The 16502-nt window shown below is 39.4% G+C and overlaps 1 protein-coding gene across 2 annotated transcripts in view; it reads right to left on the bottom strand.

Annotated features, from left to right (window-relative positions):
- rnf114 (ring finger protein 114) overlaps positions 1–16299 on the bottom strand; it is a 20847-nt gene extending 4548 nt beyond the window's left edge. The window contains exons 1-5 of one of the 2 annotated variants that reach the window (XM_081385742.1): positions 16190–16299; positions 15914–16083; positions 14431–14581; positions 9804–9910; positions 228–342 (exon numbers count right to left, since the gene is read on the bottom strand). In XM_081385742.1, the coding sequence (XP_081241868.1) occupies positions 228–342; positions 9804–9910; positions 14431–14581; positions 15914–16032 (492 nt within the window). In that variant the 5' untranslated portion in view covers positions 16033–16083; positions 16190–16299. Of the gene's footprint in view, positions 1–227; positions 343–9803; positions 9911–14430; positions 14582–15913; positions 16084–16154 lie in introns of both variants that reach the window. The other variant, XM_081385743.1, reaches the window with a different exon arrangement.
- Positions 16300–16502: the final 203 nt, after the last annotated feature.

Below are 16502 nucleotides of genomic sequence, written 5' to 3'. Positions count from 1 at the left end.
GCACTGTTTCAAAGAGTCTTGCTTGTACAAATATGTCAAAAAAAAAAAAAAGCCAACAATTTCCACGGGGTGTACTTATTTTTTCATGTGACTGTAACTACAACAAAATATGCTTTGGTTCCTTTGTCTCAAGACTAAAGGAGCACTTACATTTAAAAAAGAAAAAGATTTACATTAAACTACATTAAAAACATTAAAAGATTGAAGAGACACAAGCGAAGCCTCACCACTGGGCGCGGGTCGTGAGCGTGGCGGGAGGTGCAGTGCTCCACGAGCCCGTCCTGGTCCAGGTTCTGCTGCTTACAGAAGGGACAGGTGAACGTGTGGCGGTTCGGCACTGAACTAAAGGAACAGGAGACCAAGCAGTGTGTGTGTCAGTCCAGATGAAGCATTCAAAAGAAATGGGTGAAGCTAATCTAGGCAAAGCTCAGCAAAGATGTAAGGATCGTGTGAAGTTTTCAGATTCTTTGATTATTTTTTTAAACATTAAACTTTTTTTTTTTTTTACTTAAAATAAAAAAAATGATTTGTTGTTATTAAAGAAACATATATTCTTTGGATGATAAAAATTTCATTAAAATGATTGAATATGCATACCCCACACAAAACTGTATATTATATCTACACACGTCATGTATGTGAGGGAACGGGTTTTTCTGAAAATGTACATTCACTTCATAACTTAATTTGTGTCAACATTAAAAAGCATGCTGTTTTAATTTGATTCATCCAACAACAGTGTAAAGACTTTAATTATGTAATAATTGTGTTCAGTAAAAGAGCTAAGTAAACAAATACATTCTCTGGGTTATGGTTCTTATGAACAATCCAGTTCCTAAATTCCTTAATTATCTATCCTTCTTTTTAATATTAAACATATATATAGTAGGGAGGTTAAGCCCAAAAAATAGGCCTTTGACTTCAAGTCATGATGCAAAGGTCCCCTTTGGTATGGAAGTACCTTAGGGTCATACAAATAAATTTATCCTAAGACACAAGTGAGATCACACTTTGTATCAGAAATAAACAGGTCTTTTCAAAAATGTCCGCCAATGCGCCGAAAATACTCTAGAGCCCATATCTTTGCTTCTGTTATCTCTATAATGACAAATTTGGTGTCAAAGTGTACATTTTTGGGGTCAAGGAATCCAATAAAATTGGTTTCAAGTTTAAAAAAACAAAAATGTTCCCCATACCATGACAATTGGTGGTAAATATGCACATTTCACATAAAAATTGTGTCATCAGAGTGACTTTACTTATCTTTTCCTTCAAAAACTTTAATTTTGTATTAAAGCAGTGCAGCTACTTCTGTACATTACATTTGTCCTAAGTAGCATGAGATTTCGACCAGTCAGGAGTAGCCTATAGCAAATCAGTTCCTGCAACAACACATCCCATCTGCACCAGGAGCTGTGACAGCTGTTGAAGGTCAGAGGTGACAGGTTAACACTTTGAGGTTCGTATGACTTTATCATTAAATAGAAAAATGTGTTAGATAACTAATAACTAGCTAGCTAGTAACTAGTTAGCTTCATTATAACAAGGTCGCTAGTAACTGGTTAGCTTCATCATAACTAGCTAGTGACTAGTTAGCGTCATTTTTGTTGAAGCAAGTTAGTTAGCTTCATTATTTGATCGATGTTTACTTTTACGAATGTTAAAAGCTGAAAAAGCTTGTTAATGCTCATATGATCTATCTTATGATGTTAAAGCAACTTCATTTCTTTTTTCAGATTAGCCATAATGGAATGCCCTGACTGGAGTTTATGCTTCCTATGTCAGTCCGCCCTAAAGATTGAAAAAACATTAGATCCCTCTTCATCATTCAAACTGAGAAACAATCCTGAAAGATTGAAATCATGTTACAAAGAAGCTTTAGATAACATCCAGGAGCTGAATGCATTAGGGGATCTGCCTGAGTTTATAGTGGACATTAGTGGTGGTAGTCAGGATGTAGTTCAGCTGATGATTCAAAATCCTATGGTGTGGCACAAAAGCTGCAGAAATGCGATTGATAAACAAAATGTTGAGAGAGAAAGAAAAAGAAAAAAGCATGAAGAGTCTGTGAGCCCAGTAAAAACACAGCGCATGAGTGACAAGTCCACCACACTCGCTTTACCCAGACCCTCAACATCATCATGTGAACTATTCAATAAACCGTGTCTCTTCTTCTGTGGTGAAGTGGGCAAAAAAAAGGAACTGAGGAGGGCTGCCACCCTTGGCTTGGATAGAAAAGTGAAAGAATGTGCTCAGGTGGTGGGTGACAGGCATCTAAAGGCTGAACTAGCTGCTGGTAACATGGTTGCTATTAATGCTGTTTATCATTGTGCATGCCTGACTAGGCTCTACGGAGGGGGCCCTTGTTCCCATGAGAGAACAGGGCGTGCGCATCTATTTCGACGACTGGCTCATATTAGCACACTCTCGAGATCAGTTATGCAAACACAGGGACCTCGTGCTCAGGCACCTCAGCCAGTTGGGTCTTCTGGTCAACTGGGAGAAGAGCAAACTCGCCCCCATGCAGAGGATCTCTTTTCTCGGTATGGAATTGGATTCGGTCGCACAGACAGCGCACCTCACAGAGCAACACGCTCAGTCGGTGCTGAACTGCTTGAAGTCAAGTCAAGTATATTTGTATAGCGCTTTTCACAATACAGATTGTATCAAAGCAGCTTTACAGAGACAAGCGTATAATTTAAGGTAACAGAGATTGTTTTGGCTTTACAGACGCCTCTGCCACCGGCTGGGGTGCCACGTACAATGGGCATGCAGTGTCAGGGGTGTGGACGGGCCCTCAACTGCATTGGCACATCAACTGCCTCGAGTTGCTAGCAGTATGTCTCGCTCTGAGCCACTTAAAGAGGCCGCTACAGGGCAGAGATGTGCTGGTCTGTACGGACAAGACTCTGAGGGAGGACCTTCTGACTCAGAGACGGGGCACCCTATGGCACTCGCGTCCGGACCTCTGGAAACTTCATCTCTGGTTCTAGGTGACTTACCCCCAGAGGTAATTAACACCATCACTTCTGCAAGGGCGCCGTCCACGAGATGTGTGCCTTGAAGTGGAACCTGTTCGTCGAGTGGTTTTCTTCTCGCCGAGAGAACCCCCGAAGATGTTCGATAGGGTCCGTGCTTTCCTTTTTGCAGCAAGGGTTGGAGCGAAGGCTGTCTCCCTCCACCCTCAAAGTACATGCTGCCGCTATTTCAGCTTATAACGACCACATAGATGGCAAATCAGTTGGAAAGCACGACCTGGTTGTCAGGTTCCTTAGGGGGGCGAGACGGTTAAACCCTCTTCGTCCCCCCTCCATACCCTCTTGGGACCTTTCCCTGGTGCTTCAAGCTCTTCAGGATGCTCCCTTTGAGATTTTGCACTCAGCAGACTTAAAGCTTCTCTCTTTGAAGACTTTGCTGCTGATTGCACTGGCCTCTATCAAGAGGGTAGGGGGCCTGCAAGCATTTTCGGTGGACGAATCGTTCCTATAGTTTGGGCCGGGTGACAACCATGTTGTACTGAGACCCCGGCCTGGCTATGTGCCCAAGGTTCCCACCACTCCCTTCAGAGATCAGGTGTTAGGCTGGGTTCCATATGTGTGACCCTATGGGGATTCCATATGTGTATACTTCCACGGCTGCTCCTAATCGAAGCCCCGTGTCTTTCCCTTGGGCTAAGTTACCCAATATTCATATGCAGTACAACCTTCGGGCTAGTCCATATGTATTTTTTCACATAACTCCCTCGAAGAAAGTGGCTTCCGCATCGTTCCCCTTCCATAGAAAGGGCACGGTTTCCCAGTGTTATTCAATAATCTCGCTGTATGGGTTATCACAGAACAACAGTGACAGATACGCTCTGTGTAAGCCCTTTCCTATCGTCCATCCAGGCAAGAAGGGGTACAGGCTTACACCGGGCACTGGATGGGGTGCAGCAGATGTGGCGCTTTGATAGGGATTCCTATCAGTCGGTCACGACATACGTCGAGAGTGACCGACCGATAAGGGAACGTCTCAATTACATATGGTAACCCTCGTTCCCTGAGGCAGGTAATGGAGACGTACATCCCATCGTCACATCTGCTGCTGCCCATCGGGGCGGCCAGCTTACCAGGCTTGGCTCCTCAGCAAAAAAGGAGCTCACCTCGCACATGCTGCTCATTATATACCTGCGTTGCGAGGCTTAACAGCTGATGCAAATGACTGCATGCCAATGTGTTTTGGCTCATTTTAGTTTTACTCGAAGTAGATTGGCCTCTCTAGCGAGATTCCTATCAGTCGGTCACGACGTACGTCTCCGTTCCCTCCCTCGGGGAACGAGGGTTACCATATGTAACTGAGATGTTTTGCCATTTGGCTGTAAAGAATGTTTACCGGTACAGAAGGTTACTAACGTTTACTCTATTGAAGGTTTTTGATAACAGACTGCACACTAGGGTCATCTTTATTCCTTGTGTTGTGAGGACTTTGTGGACTTTAACCCTCTGGGGACCAAGCTGTTTTTGGGGTCCTTGAGATGTTCTGACATGCCTTGACATTTGTGCTTTTTTCAGTTAATTATAAACATGTTAATGGCAAAGGTGTAAATTCACTCTATATAGCACAAACAGGGCTACCATAATATGCGAGCAACGTGTATGTAGATGTTTGTATTTTTAAGAGAATAATGTTTATGCGTGGTTATTGGAAAAAATTAAAATGAAAGTTGCTGAATTAAGAACACAAAACACATATTAAATATGTGTCCACAAGACTTTTGACTAATGGATGTTTTCCCTTTTAGTTCTAGCTTTAAAATGATGTAAAAATAGTCTTGCTTTATCGTTCACAAAAAAAAAATACATTGATTTAAATGGTGTAAAACAGGTTTTGCTTGGAAAGGCAATATGCGAGGGGGAGGAGTAGTTTACACCTTAGATTAAGGTGTCCCACCCACTCTGCATAATGACTCTGCATAATTAGCCATTCATTCAGGTGTGACACTGACTGAGCCACAATGCAAGGACAAAAGATGTATTTAGAAGACTTATATTGACCATTTAAGATTTCGCTTACATCTCTCTTGTAAATATGTTTTACTATTTTATTAAAAATGTTACAATTACAACAATAATTACAATTTCAACAATATTTCAACTGTACTCTTTCTTTATATATATATATAGCCTATATATAAAAAAAAGATTATAGGCCTACATTTTATCATATGTATTCATTAGTTTTAATATAGCCAACATTGGAACATCTAACATCTTAGTCTATGAATTTATTTTTGACAAAAATAGTATTTTTTTTTTTGCAGTTTAATACGTTGATTATACAAATACATTTTATTTCAACATAACAATATTATTCCATTCGATTTTTACTCATCTCAGTAGGCTATAGCAAAGCAGTTTATTCTTTCACACACAGACGCGCGATTCATATTTAGGCTAAACAGTCTTTACAAATATGTCCCCTACATTCATCTCACAGAAAGGCGAGTCATATTATAGAAATGCGATTCATCTTTTTGCGGTTTGCATAGGCCTACACTAACGTTATTCCATAACGTTATTCCACACGTGAGAAAAGAAAACAGCCTACCTCACTCCTCAGCGGAATCTGCTCCTCATATCAGGAGATATTGCTCCTCATATCAGCACTGTTCTGAGGAATCTTTTCTCCATAAGGTAGGCTATATTATGCCTCACTCGATCGCGACGCGCTTTGTTTACAGCTGATGTGGGCGTTTCACACCCCTCAGAATTTGCGTTTGAATAGCACGCGCTCTCCGGGGAGTGGTCACATTACTGTGAATTAGCTCGTAATGAGCTCGACTGGATTAGCTCTCTTTTTATACAAATTACAGAAGCTGAGAATATTTGTTTTTTATATAAATGACTTCATTTAACAGATGCGATCTCAAGCTTTATGCCCGTGGGTCTGTTTGCCTGTTTGACTGAATTTTCGCGGAGTTATAGATCATTTTCGAACGCGTTTCAAATGGGAGTTTACTGACAGAGAGAAGGGAGAAATCGCATCATGTTAATTTTTCTTTATTTGTCAAAAAGCAAAACACTTTATTTTTATTGTGAGTATACAGAAAAAAAATAGAAACTGAACAGGATCGATTGATGTATTACACGAAAATGAAAGATCAAAATTAACAGAGCATTTAGTGTTTATTTTCATTGCTAAAAAAAAAAAACGAGCAAAACGCACCGGCGCGTTCTTGGTCCCCAGAGGGTTAATAAATCTCACATTTGGTTAACTGATTTTGAGTGAATGTACCCTATGTTGCACCCTGACCCCAGTCCACCTAGGGCAGGGCTATTCAATTCAATCATCTCCATCTGGCCCAAAGGCACCCCAACCTCCCTCCGCCTCTTTTCCTGGTGGTGTGGCTACATTTGGTTAGATATGCGAGGGGCCATAGTGGCGTGTGCAGCTGTACGTCTATACGCACTGTCTATACGCGTACCATGAGCGCTCCCACTAACCTGAGAAACGTTTTCAGTCCGAAAATTTCAGCAGTTATTATGTGTGTCCCGTATTTCTGTCGACTGAACCAGCGATACCAATCATTTGTGAATGGTGCGAATCTTTTGTTCTATCTTTGGTTCAATTATTTCCTTTCCATGAATTGGCCAAATGCGCTTGCATAATGGTCTGAAACGATTCAGATTCGTTCGGACCGCTCTGTCACTGAATCATCTGAAGCTGTTTCTCGGTCAGTAACAACAAATATAGAACAAATAGCGCTGTTTTCAGTTTAGTTTCAGTTCAACTCGCAGTTTAGTTTACTTTGAACTGCGCAGCACCGCCCAGTGGATAACGGAACGCAAGCTTAAAGGAGTTGCGTTTACTCCCAGTTCTGGACACTATTATTAAACAGCATTGCGACATCCAGTGAGAAGTTGTTCAATTCGTCACACCTCTGTTACAGACCACAAATCACTCGATGATTTAACTAGTTTTAAATCAGATGAAGCAGCCTCAACGTGCCATGAACAAAGTTAAAAGACTTTAAATCCCCTAATCACCACCTTTACAAACATTTACCATGAATGTACTGTAGTAATTTACTATGGTTTGGGCAGAAATATGGAATATTTATACTGAATACTATCTTATAGTCATTTATATTGCAGTAGATTAATTAGGTGGGTAAAGGAATATACAATTCATTTTGTGTATAGTTTTTAGGGATTTTGTTATACAGTGGTAGTGAGTGAGTAGCCATGCATGGTTTTACCTGTGGTTATCACGTATCACTGTCAGAATATTTTCATTTAAGCCTATAATAATTATAAATAAAATAATTCTTACCAATACCTATGATCTTGTATAATTCATATTTTTGTACATAGCTGTAAATAAGTTATTTATGAAAGACTCATAAATCTGCATACTGTTGGGGTACCACATTTCCAAGTATTTACAATACTTTTTTAGGTTTACTTTAGCTTATTTATTGATACTGTTATGTTTCAATAAGTAATAAATAATGTTTCAATAAATAAGCTAACCACCGGCCCTCCTCAACATTCCGATTTAATAATCCGGCCCTCGAATGAAGCTAATTGAATAGCCCTGACCTAGGGGCATAACATTACTCACTTTTCACTTTATTTCACTTTATTTAATTCACTTCATATAGTATAGCAGTACATAAGTCAAGTCTCAACTCTTGTTTAAGACATTGTGCATATGCAAAAAATATGCTTAATCCAATATAGAATGGTAATGCTTGAAAGTTCTGTTTTCTCCGATTTGAGGTACAGTGGATAACTTTGGTTATACCAGCTACAATCCTCTAGATAGAAAGGTCATCTTGGACTTAAATTGAAGCTTATAAACTTGGGAAGTTTTTCATGTACATTTGAGGCAGTGATATATATAATGCTTGAAAATTATCACTTTTGATGACAATTTGTCAGGCGGACAGCCATTTTTTTGTCTTTTGGGGTATGTTGAGGGTGATATTTGACAGCAAAAAGGCAGCAATCCCCAGAATCTTTTTTTGCTAGTTTCCCCTATGTGTCAGGATACATCATGCAAGATTGTAGGGTTATACGGCCATTTATGTAGCTGCAGTACCTTAATATTCACAATTACATCATTCCGCCAAAAGCTTTTCCCAAAAAGGGTGTTTTTTGGCCCCTGAGACCAAACGGGGCCGAGTTGGGGGTGATTGTTATCAACTTGTGATGGCCCAAGGTATAAGATATGTCAGAAACATTCTCGTGAAAGAGAACCTTGAAGCCGGAGTATGGATCTCATGGGCTGCAGATTATGCCAGCATCACAGAGGCTACTTCACCTCCCCCATCCAAATCATACATGTTGTGTTTGGCATGCGGTTTTTGATAAAAAATTGCATACTTCACCTCCAATTGTCATGGTAAGGACAACATTATTGTTTTTTAGTCTTGGAACCTAATTTTTTGGACTCCTTGACCCCAAAAACGTACACGTTGATACCAAATTTGTCATTATAGATATAACAGAAGCAAAGATATGGGCCTCTCAAGTATGGTCGGCGGCCATTTTTAAAAAATGTGCGTATATAAGATACAAAATGTGATCTCACTTGTGTCTTAGGATAAATTTATTTCTATGGCCCTAAGGTACTTCCATACCAAAGGGGACCTTTGCATCATGACTTGAAGTCAAAAGTCACTTAACCTCCCTACTAATAACCAATGTTCTTGGTAAATCAGACATAATATCATTTAGTTTGGTTGAAGTTTTAATATTTTAACACAATAAATGGAAAAAAAGAATACAAATATTTCTTTCAAAATGAACAGAAACCTTCATCTGACGGTGTTAAAAACTGAGGTTACAATAACTGATTGACAAGACAACAAATAAATTAACAAACTCATTTTTGAACTAGTCTTAAATTTAATACAACAATCCTTCCAGTGGATTGTTCTTCTCCTTTTAGCGGCACATTATGCCTCATTCTGGGTCTCCAGTAGCTCACAGAATATAAGCTTATATGTTAGGTTGAGTGTAATGGTAAGCATTATTATGTGGCGCCCTGTGGAAGCAACAGAAATGTTCCCAGTGTGAATCCAGAGGATCTGTAACCTGTCTTTAAACCGCATCTATTACGTACATTTTAATTATGCCTGACCTGCATGACTTCATAGACAGCGAACATGTCCGACAGCATTTCTCACTGCTTAAAGGGATAGTACACTTCAAAATGAAATTCCTGTCATCTTTTACTTGCCCTCGAGTTGTTTCAAACCTGTATGACTTTCTGTCTTCTGCAGAACACAAAAGAAGATAATTTGACCATTGACTTGGGGTAAAAATACTATGGAAGTCAATGGGCCCCATCAACTGTTTGGTTACCCATATTCTTCAAAATATCATCCTTTGTGTTCAGCAGAAGAAAGAAAGTCATACAGGTTTGAAACAACTCGAGGGCGATTAAATGATCAGAGGAATTTCATTTTGAAGTGAACAAACCCTTTAAGCAGTGAGAAATGCTGTCGGACATGTTCGCTCTCTATGAAGTCTACTACATCGGGGTTTGCTATTGCTGTGATCTCAAGTGAGTGACAGGTTGTAAAAAAAAAAAAAAAAAGATGTGTACAAATTAATTATTTATAATAAGAACTGATAAGAAAAAATAAGAATCATCAATTTTGATTTTATGGTGACAGCAGATGTAAAGATGCCATGTATATAAGGCATATCCTATATGTCTGTATGTATGTATGTGTGTGTATATACTGTATATATGAGATCCTAATTGAAAAATCACCCATATACAGTATTAAATGCTGAAGAACATTATATTACCTGACAGTGGAAGGCTGGGTCTTTGAAATGGACTTCATACCATCCTTGATATAGTCTTGATATTTGGAGCAAACCCCTGTGTGGCTTCTCATGTCAGACAAAAGAACCTGGGTAGTAGATACACATTTTAACCAGTAACATCTTGGATTCACGGTCAACACAGTCTGTTCACGGCCCGGCTGATGCACACCACACACTGAACTCTACAGCACAGAACTCGAAAGCTCAAATCAGATTGCCTGATAGTACACCATTTCCACAAATCAGGGTGCAGAGGTTTTGATCAGTCTGACACGAATCTAAACGTGTTTAAAAGGTACTGGGTTAACTTAATAATTTAGTAAAACTTAGAACAACTTAGCAATGCAAAAAGACTGAATAAACCTCCATTTGATTGAAGAGATCAACAGATATGTCTGTGATTGGCTACATTGCTCAACATTTGCCAATTGCCAATAAGGCAAAATGCTATTATTACAGTTTCTCTAACACTCCTGTAGAACCGGTCCGGGTGTGATGCTCTTTTAACGGTTTTTCATATTAACGAAGTCAGTGCTGTGTGTGAATCGACGACCATCACTGTTAAAGACCCCATGTGGTGAAAATCCAGCTTTTAATGTTGTTTATATGTCTATGTGGTGTTTTTAATATGCTTTAAGACAAACCATGTGTAAATTCATAAGTCGACAGCATTGAGTGTTTTCTCCTTAAAACTGCAGTGAACCAAAGACAGTCTCAAAAACACGCTTTGAAATCGCTGGTGTCACAAACTACCTTGTAACCAATCAGATCAACGTGTGATCGTCAACCAGTGGATCTCTGAGCTGAGTGAGTGAGTGGAGGCGGGGCTCATTTGCATATTCACAGAACCGCGTATACTAAATGAGGCAAGGCTGTAGAGTTACATTCAAGATATTTTAAGGCATGAAGAAACATTTAAATGTCATTTTGGTGACCAAAGACATGTTTTAAGGTATAAAATAAAAAATAAAAACGTGATAAAATGATTGCCTACAGGACTTTAACTGGGAAATTACCTTTGATTTGAACTGGCCCTCTCCTAAGATTCTCAGTCCTCTTTGTTCAACAGGTGTTTCGTCCTCACTAACACTGCCTGTGTGCTCTATACCTCGGTGTTGTGTTGTGTTGTGTTGTGTTGTTTGTGGGCTACACTCACCGAAACATTAGGGGCTTTCGACCTGAGGAAGCTTTTCATAGTTCCTAGAACTAATAACGGAAGTACACACTTTTTGGCGTGTTCACACCGCAGGAACTGGGAACGGATGTAGTTCTAGGAACGCCTTTCGGGGAACTTAATTAGCTCATTCTTCAGAGTAGGGTCTAACACAAGCACAATAGGAACTACCAGTGATGTAGGCTAAGCGTACGTTGATTGGTCGAACGCATGCTATACGAAACAGCACCCGACATTTAAAAAAAAAGCTGTGTAAACGCACACAGTTTACTCCACAGTAAACACACAGAGAGCGAATTACCCTGTCGCCTTTGTCTGCGCCGTTGTTCTTTTCTCAGCCTCGATGATGTGTAGCTCTGCAGGTTAACATAGGAGATTTCCTCTCTTAGCCCTCCTTTTAGCTCTTTCCATTGCATAACTTATTTACATTCCATCTCCATTATCACGAATCCCACGACACACACACAAACACAAACACCCAGCTCCGATCACAGCGCCCTCCATTCTCCAGCCGTTGCCGTTGTTGAATGCCAAGCTGTCGCTCTGTCACTTCAGAGTTCAGTCTGGCGGAGCGAATGCAACCAATCTGTCCTGGGGGAACATTTAGTTCTCGGGAACCGCCCTGTTGGCTAGTTCCTATTGTCATGTCCGGGCCCGGGAGAGAGGTAGAGCTGGTCCCTGTGTCTGGCGGGTGTGTTGGCTGATAGCGGTGGAGATTGTGTGAAAAAGACTTTTGGGAGCAGAGCCACATTCTTGTTTTTGTGTCTTCTTTATCCTGCTCTGCTAGGGTAGCGGTGTTTCGTTATTCATTTTTTCCTGAAAACTTTAACATTGACTTCGCTCTGCTGATACAGTTTTACTCTGGCTCGCTCTAGCTCTACTGACTCTGTCTCTAAATGGTCCTTCACACCTTCTCCTAGTTTCTAACTAATAACGGAAGTACTCGCTTTTTGGTGTGTTCGCACCGCAGGAACTGGGAATGGTTTAAGTTATATGAACGCCTTTTGGAGGGACTAAATTGTCTCCTACTACACAGAATGGTCAAACCCAGCACAATGCTCCTTTCGAGCCTACTGCGTTTTACATTACGGGAGGCACTTCCGGTTTGAGGAAGTTCCACACAAAAAGACTGAAACAAATCATTTCAAATCATACGGTTGCGCTACAAATAATCCTCATCTGTAAGTTTGACTGAATGAGCTGTGCAATTTCCTTCATGTTCAGACTTCAAGATAATAATGTAGCGCTTGGTATTTTAATGTGACGTGGCATAACAAGAATATCTGAGGTAAGATCTCTTTTCAGACGCTGCATTCTTTTCCTCCAGATTATTTTCTTTTTAGTTTGCATAAAAGGACATTAATAATTCACTAATTCACTAATATCGCTTTTATAATTAACTGGAATGCACTGAGAATCTCACGTTTTCTCCCCAAACCCTCACGTCTCTTTCCAGGTTTGTTTTCACACGGATGCTTTAAAATATAATTGTCTCCATTAGCAGTGTTTACTGGAATGTTTCTAAAGCAAGTAAATACAATATTTATTGTCTGTCAAAATGACGGAAATCACTTTGAAATATTATCACTCAATGTTCCAGTTAATGAACATTTTTGATTAAGGCAGCGTGTTACATAATACAGACAATTATTACTACAGAGATATTTAACACGTCCATAATATTGCTGCAGAAATAATCAAGCTTTGGGGTTGCTCACGGTCTGAGGTACTAACTAATTGGTTAACGCTTTTACACTTTACATGTCCTTTTAATGGTCAGTGGTTGAAGGGTGAGTAGAATAATGTCATCATCTCATTGTACCCAGTTGTTGATGCTTATTATTGCGTTCATCGAGTGAACCTTTCAATGACTGTTTACAGTTACTCCCATAATTCGCATCATGAGGCGTGGGAAAAAGGTGGATAGGAACTACCAGTGACGTTGATTGGCTAAATGCATGGGAAAAACCGGCACCTTTTTTATTTTATTTTATTTTTAAAGCCATGTTTGACATAAAAGGTGACATATATATTTAATATGTTTAGATAATAAAGGGATGCTCTTATGAAGTTAAAATTAATCAATTTAGAGGGGCAAATATCACCTCTTAAAGGGGACCTATTATGCGAAACTGACTTTTACATACAGTAAATGTGTGTCAGCAGTGTGTTACACAACTACCCTATGATGGTGTCAGGGTTTTGATGTTTCAGTGTGTTTTAAGTTCAGTGCCCGTTTGCCCGTGTGACCCAGTTTCCCGTGTGTATGTCAGTTTGTTCCCTTGACTGTATATCCCCATTCACCTGTTGCCCATTAATTAGCTCTGTGTATTTAAGTTCCTTCAGTTCATTGTGCGGTGTTGTCAATGTTAAGGTGTGTTTTGTCTGTTTCTTGTGATATATTTGGATTAAAGACTATTTTGTTTGAATCTTCATCTTCATGAGCTTCCTGGTTAGCAGTCTCTGTGACAGATGGTAACTAAAAAAAAACAGTGTCTCAAAATGAGTCGTTGGCTAGACGGATGTGTTTGACCTTTGCGTTCGCGGCTTGGCATCTTTTATAGCATCTTGCACAGGAAACAGCGTTTTAAAAACACAGCGCTCAATTAAAGGAAGTTTAACTTGTATAAACCGTACGAATGGCCTCGAATTGGAGGGGGGGAAAAGCAAGGTCCTTCTAGCACATGTTTGCATGGAAAATAATGGAAAGGATTCAAAAACATGTTTTGTGGAAACTGCGCTATGGTGTTCTCCAGTTTTGGAGTATCTGAGCTGAGGCACGAAGGCTCTGCCCTCTTCTGGAAATGGGCGCGGGGAGCAGCAGCTCATTTGCATTTAAAGACACACACACGAAAACATCTTGTTTTTGTTTCCACACAAAAGCGGGCATTTTAGGCATGGTGAAATAAATGATCTGTGGGGTATTTTGAGCTGAAAATTAAGTCACGTTCTGGGGACACATAAGACTCATATTACATCTTGTAAAAGGGGGCATAATAGGTCCATTAGTTTCTGTCACTACCATGAATTAATCACCGCACAGAATATGAAGAATATGGAAATCTTCAGGAGTCGGTGGTCCACAACAGGCCTAAACCTTCCAAGGTACTAGCGCAAAAACACACTCAGCTAAATTTTACATTTAATTAAAAAAAATGCACACCAAGATATCTTCTTTGTCAATATTGCAACCCTGCTTGTCACTAAGTTCTTTAAAATTTCCTGTACCACCATTCAATGCCTTTTTTTCTATTGTCTATTAGTCAATTATTGCAGTATAATCTATTTCAGATAAACATGTCACTACTGTGTTTAACAATCTCCCCCTGATTAAGTGGGTGTTTTTGGCCAGAATAAGCACTTATAAATGAATAAGTAATGCCATCTAAACGTAACATACACAGTTTAACTCGCAAACATGCACCCACACACCTCTGTTGTACAGCCTTTGCACCTCCCGATTGATCTCTGCATCAAGTCTTGTAAACGATCTGCTTTATCCCACTTGCGCAGATCAGACCTGCAGACTGCACACACAGGTTTCTGAGGCCGCAAGCACTCCCGAAGGCAGCTTTCACAGAATCTGACCACACGAAACAAGGGATGTGTTTTATTTAAAACAGTAATGTTTGATGCAAATATGCACATTTGGATGACAACAAAACAATCCCACTTTCCAACAAGATACACTATGTAGGGTGAGAATTAAGGGTGATTGGGATATCAATTTCTCGCCTAATGGTTGAAAATAAAAACTTTTTTGCTGAGTCATATCTGTGAGACCACATAATCAAAATCGGACGCCCTCATTGGTGTGACATTATGTAGTTGGACATCAAACAGGAAGTTGACCCTGAAATGCATGAAGTAAGAAAAATAACAAGCTTTTCATAATAAGGTCATAAAATTGTCATAACTACTATTTTACAAAAAACTTTTGATGGAACCATGAATATAATGCACAACTGCAACACAATCAGTAAAAATGTGTTCATTTCATGTTTCTATTTTAAGAATTAGGTTTCTATTTTTATTTTGTCCCATTGAGTGATTGGGACAGTGCTTAAAGACTTGGAAAATTATTAACCTTGCAATAGATAACCATTGATTATGCTCTAAATTTGTGTTTTCCAACATTTTCACTTGTGCAAACCCTAATCAACCACAAAAATGTTGGGCCGTTTGGCTCAGTTTACATAAAAATGTATTGCATGCATCCATTCATTATAATATAAACGTGTTTCCTGTTCAAATGGATAGTTCACATCTTTCAGATTACAGAAATGCATCATGTGTTGGGCTGATGTTTTTAATGTATGGCAAGAAACCTTACAATCTCCCAATCACCCTTAATTCACCCTATATGTTTTTAATTGATATAATGCACACTTGAAGATTTCATTAACACTGTTACCACCATTTCCCCCCTATTTAAATAAACTAGTCCATGAATCAAAATACTCTTCAATTTATTTTAACAAAGTATTCCTCTTTGTATCGTTTTTACTGTTGTTTTGTTATGATTGTCAGTAATGTATGACCCTTAAAATGTATATCAAATTTCTTTTTTTTTTTTTTTTTTTACCTCATCAAAATGGGAAAGACCCTGTTTCATAGGTCACTGTGGGTGTTGTAGTTTGATCAAAGCATAATAAAGCTAGCACTACAATTCCCACAATCCCACACTGCAAAGTTTTCTTCACAAGAAGCAAAACTGAAAGTAACCAATTTCTGTCTTCTGGGAAACTCATATCACAACTACATTTATTGATCATTATTATTGGGCACAATCATATTAAGTTTAAACTACATGGCATGAAGGCTGTGCGTCGGTTGCACGTGATAACGAAATACACATTACACATGTCAATCGAGAAGTTACTGCGGTAAGGCACTAGACCTCATGGATACTCACGTATGTCCGCACTGTGTGGTCATCGGAGAGATAAATATCTCCAAACACACAGGGCATATGAATTCATCATCTTCAGCATCGTTCACATCAGTTTGAGGGAATGTTTTGAGCATTGCCATGTCTGCTGCGCTGTGTTTCCGTGTTGTTGAACTCCAGTCCGGTGAGATTCACTGTTGGGATGGGAGGAGCACAAACTCAGCTGATCTCATGCACACGCATGAGAAATTACATTAATACAGACCTGTTTGACTAATGACACAAAGCCGCAGAGGTTACCCAAATAAGTGAAAGATGGTACATATGTAGTGTGTGTGTGTGTGTCGTCTTTTAATCAAGAGTTGTGAGCGTGATATTGCTGCTAGTGGTATCCGATTCATAAACGAATCACTTGAACCGGTTCTTTTAATTGACTCAGAAGGCGTGAATATGAAAATCATGAATTTCTACTCGACTGCGAGGTAGATGAAACCATAGAAAATAATACATACCTATTTATTATGTCTACGGTTGAAACTTTTTATAGTGAAACTGATGGGTGAAAAACGTAACATCTGACTGGAATGACAGCAACAAACTGGAACACATACGT

Source organism: Scardinius erythrophthalmus (assembly GCF_964197995.2).
Source record: "Scardinius erythrophthalmus genome assembly, chromosome: 15".
NCBI lineage: Eukaryota > Metazoa > Chordata > Actinopteri > Cypriniformes > Leuciscidae > Scardinius > Scardinius erythrophthalmus.
Note: the sequence above shows the minus strand (reverse complement) of the source record. Positions and strands in the feature narration are given on the sequence as shown.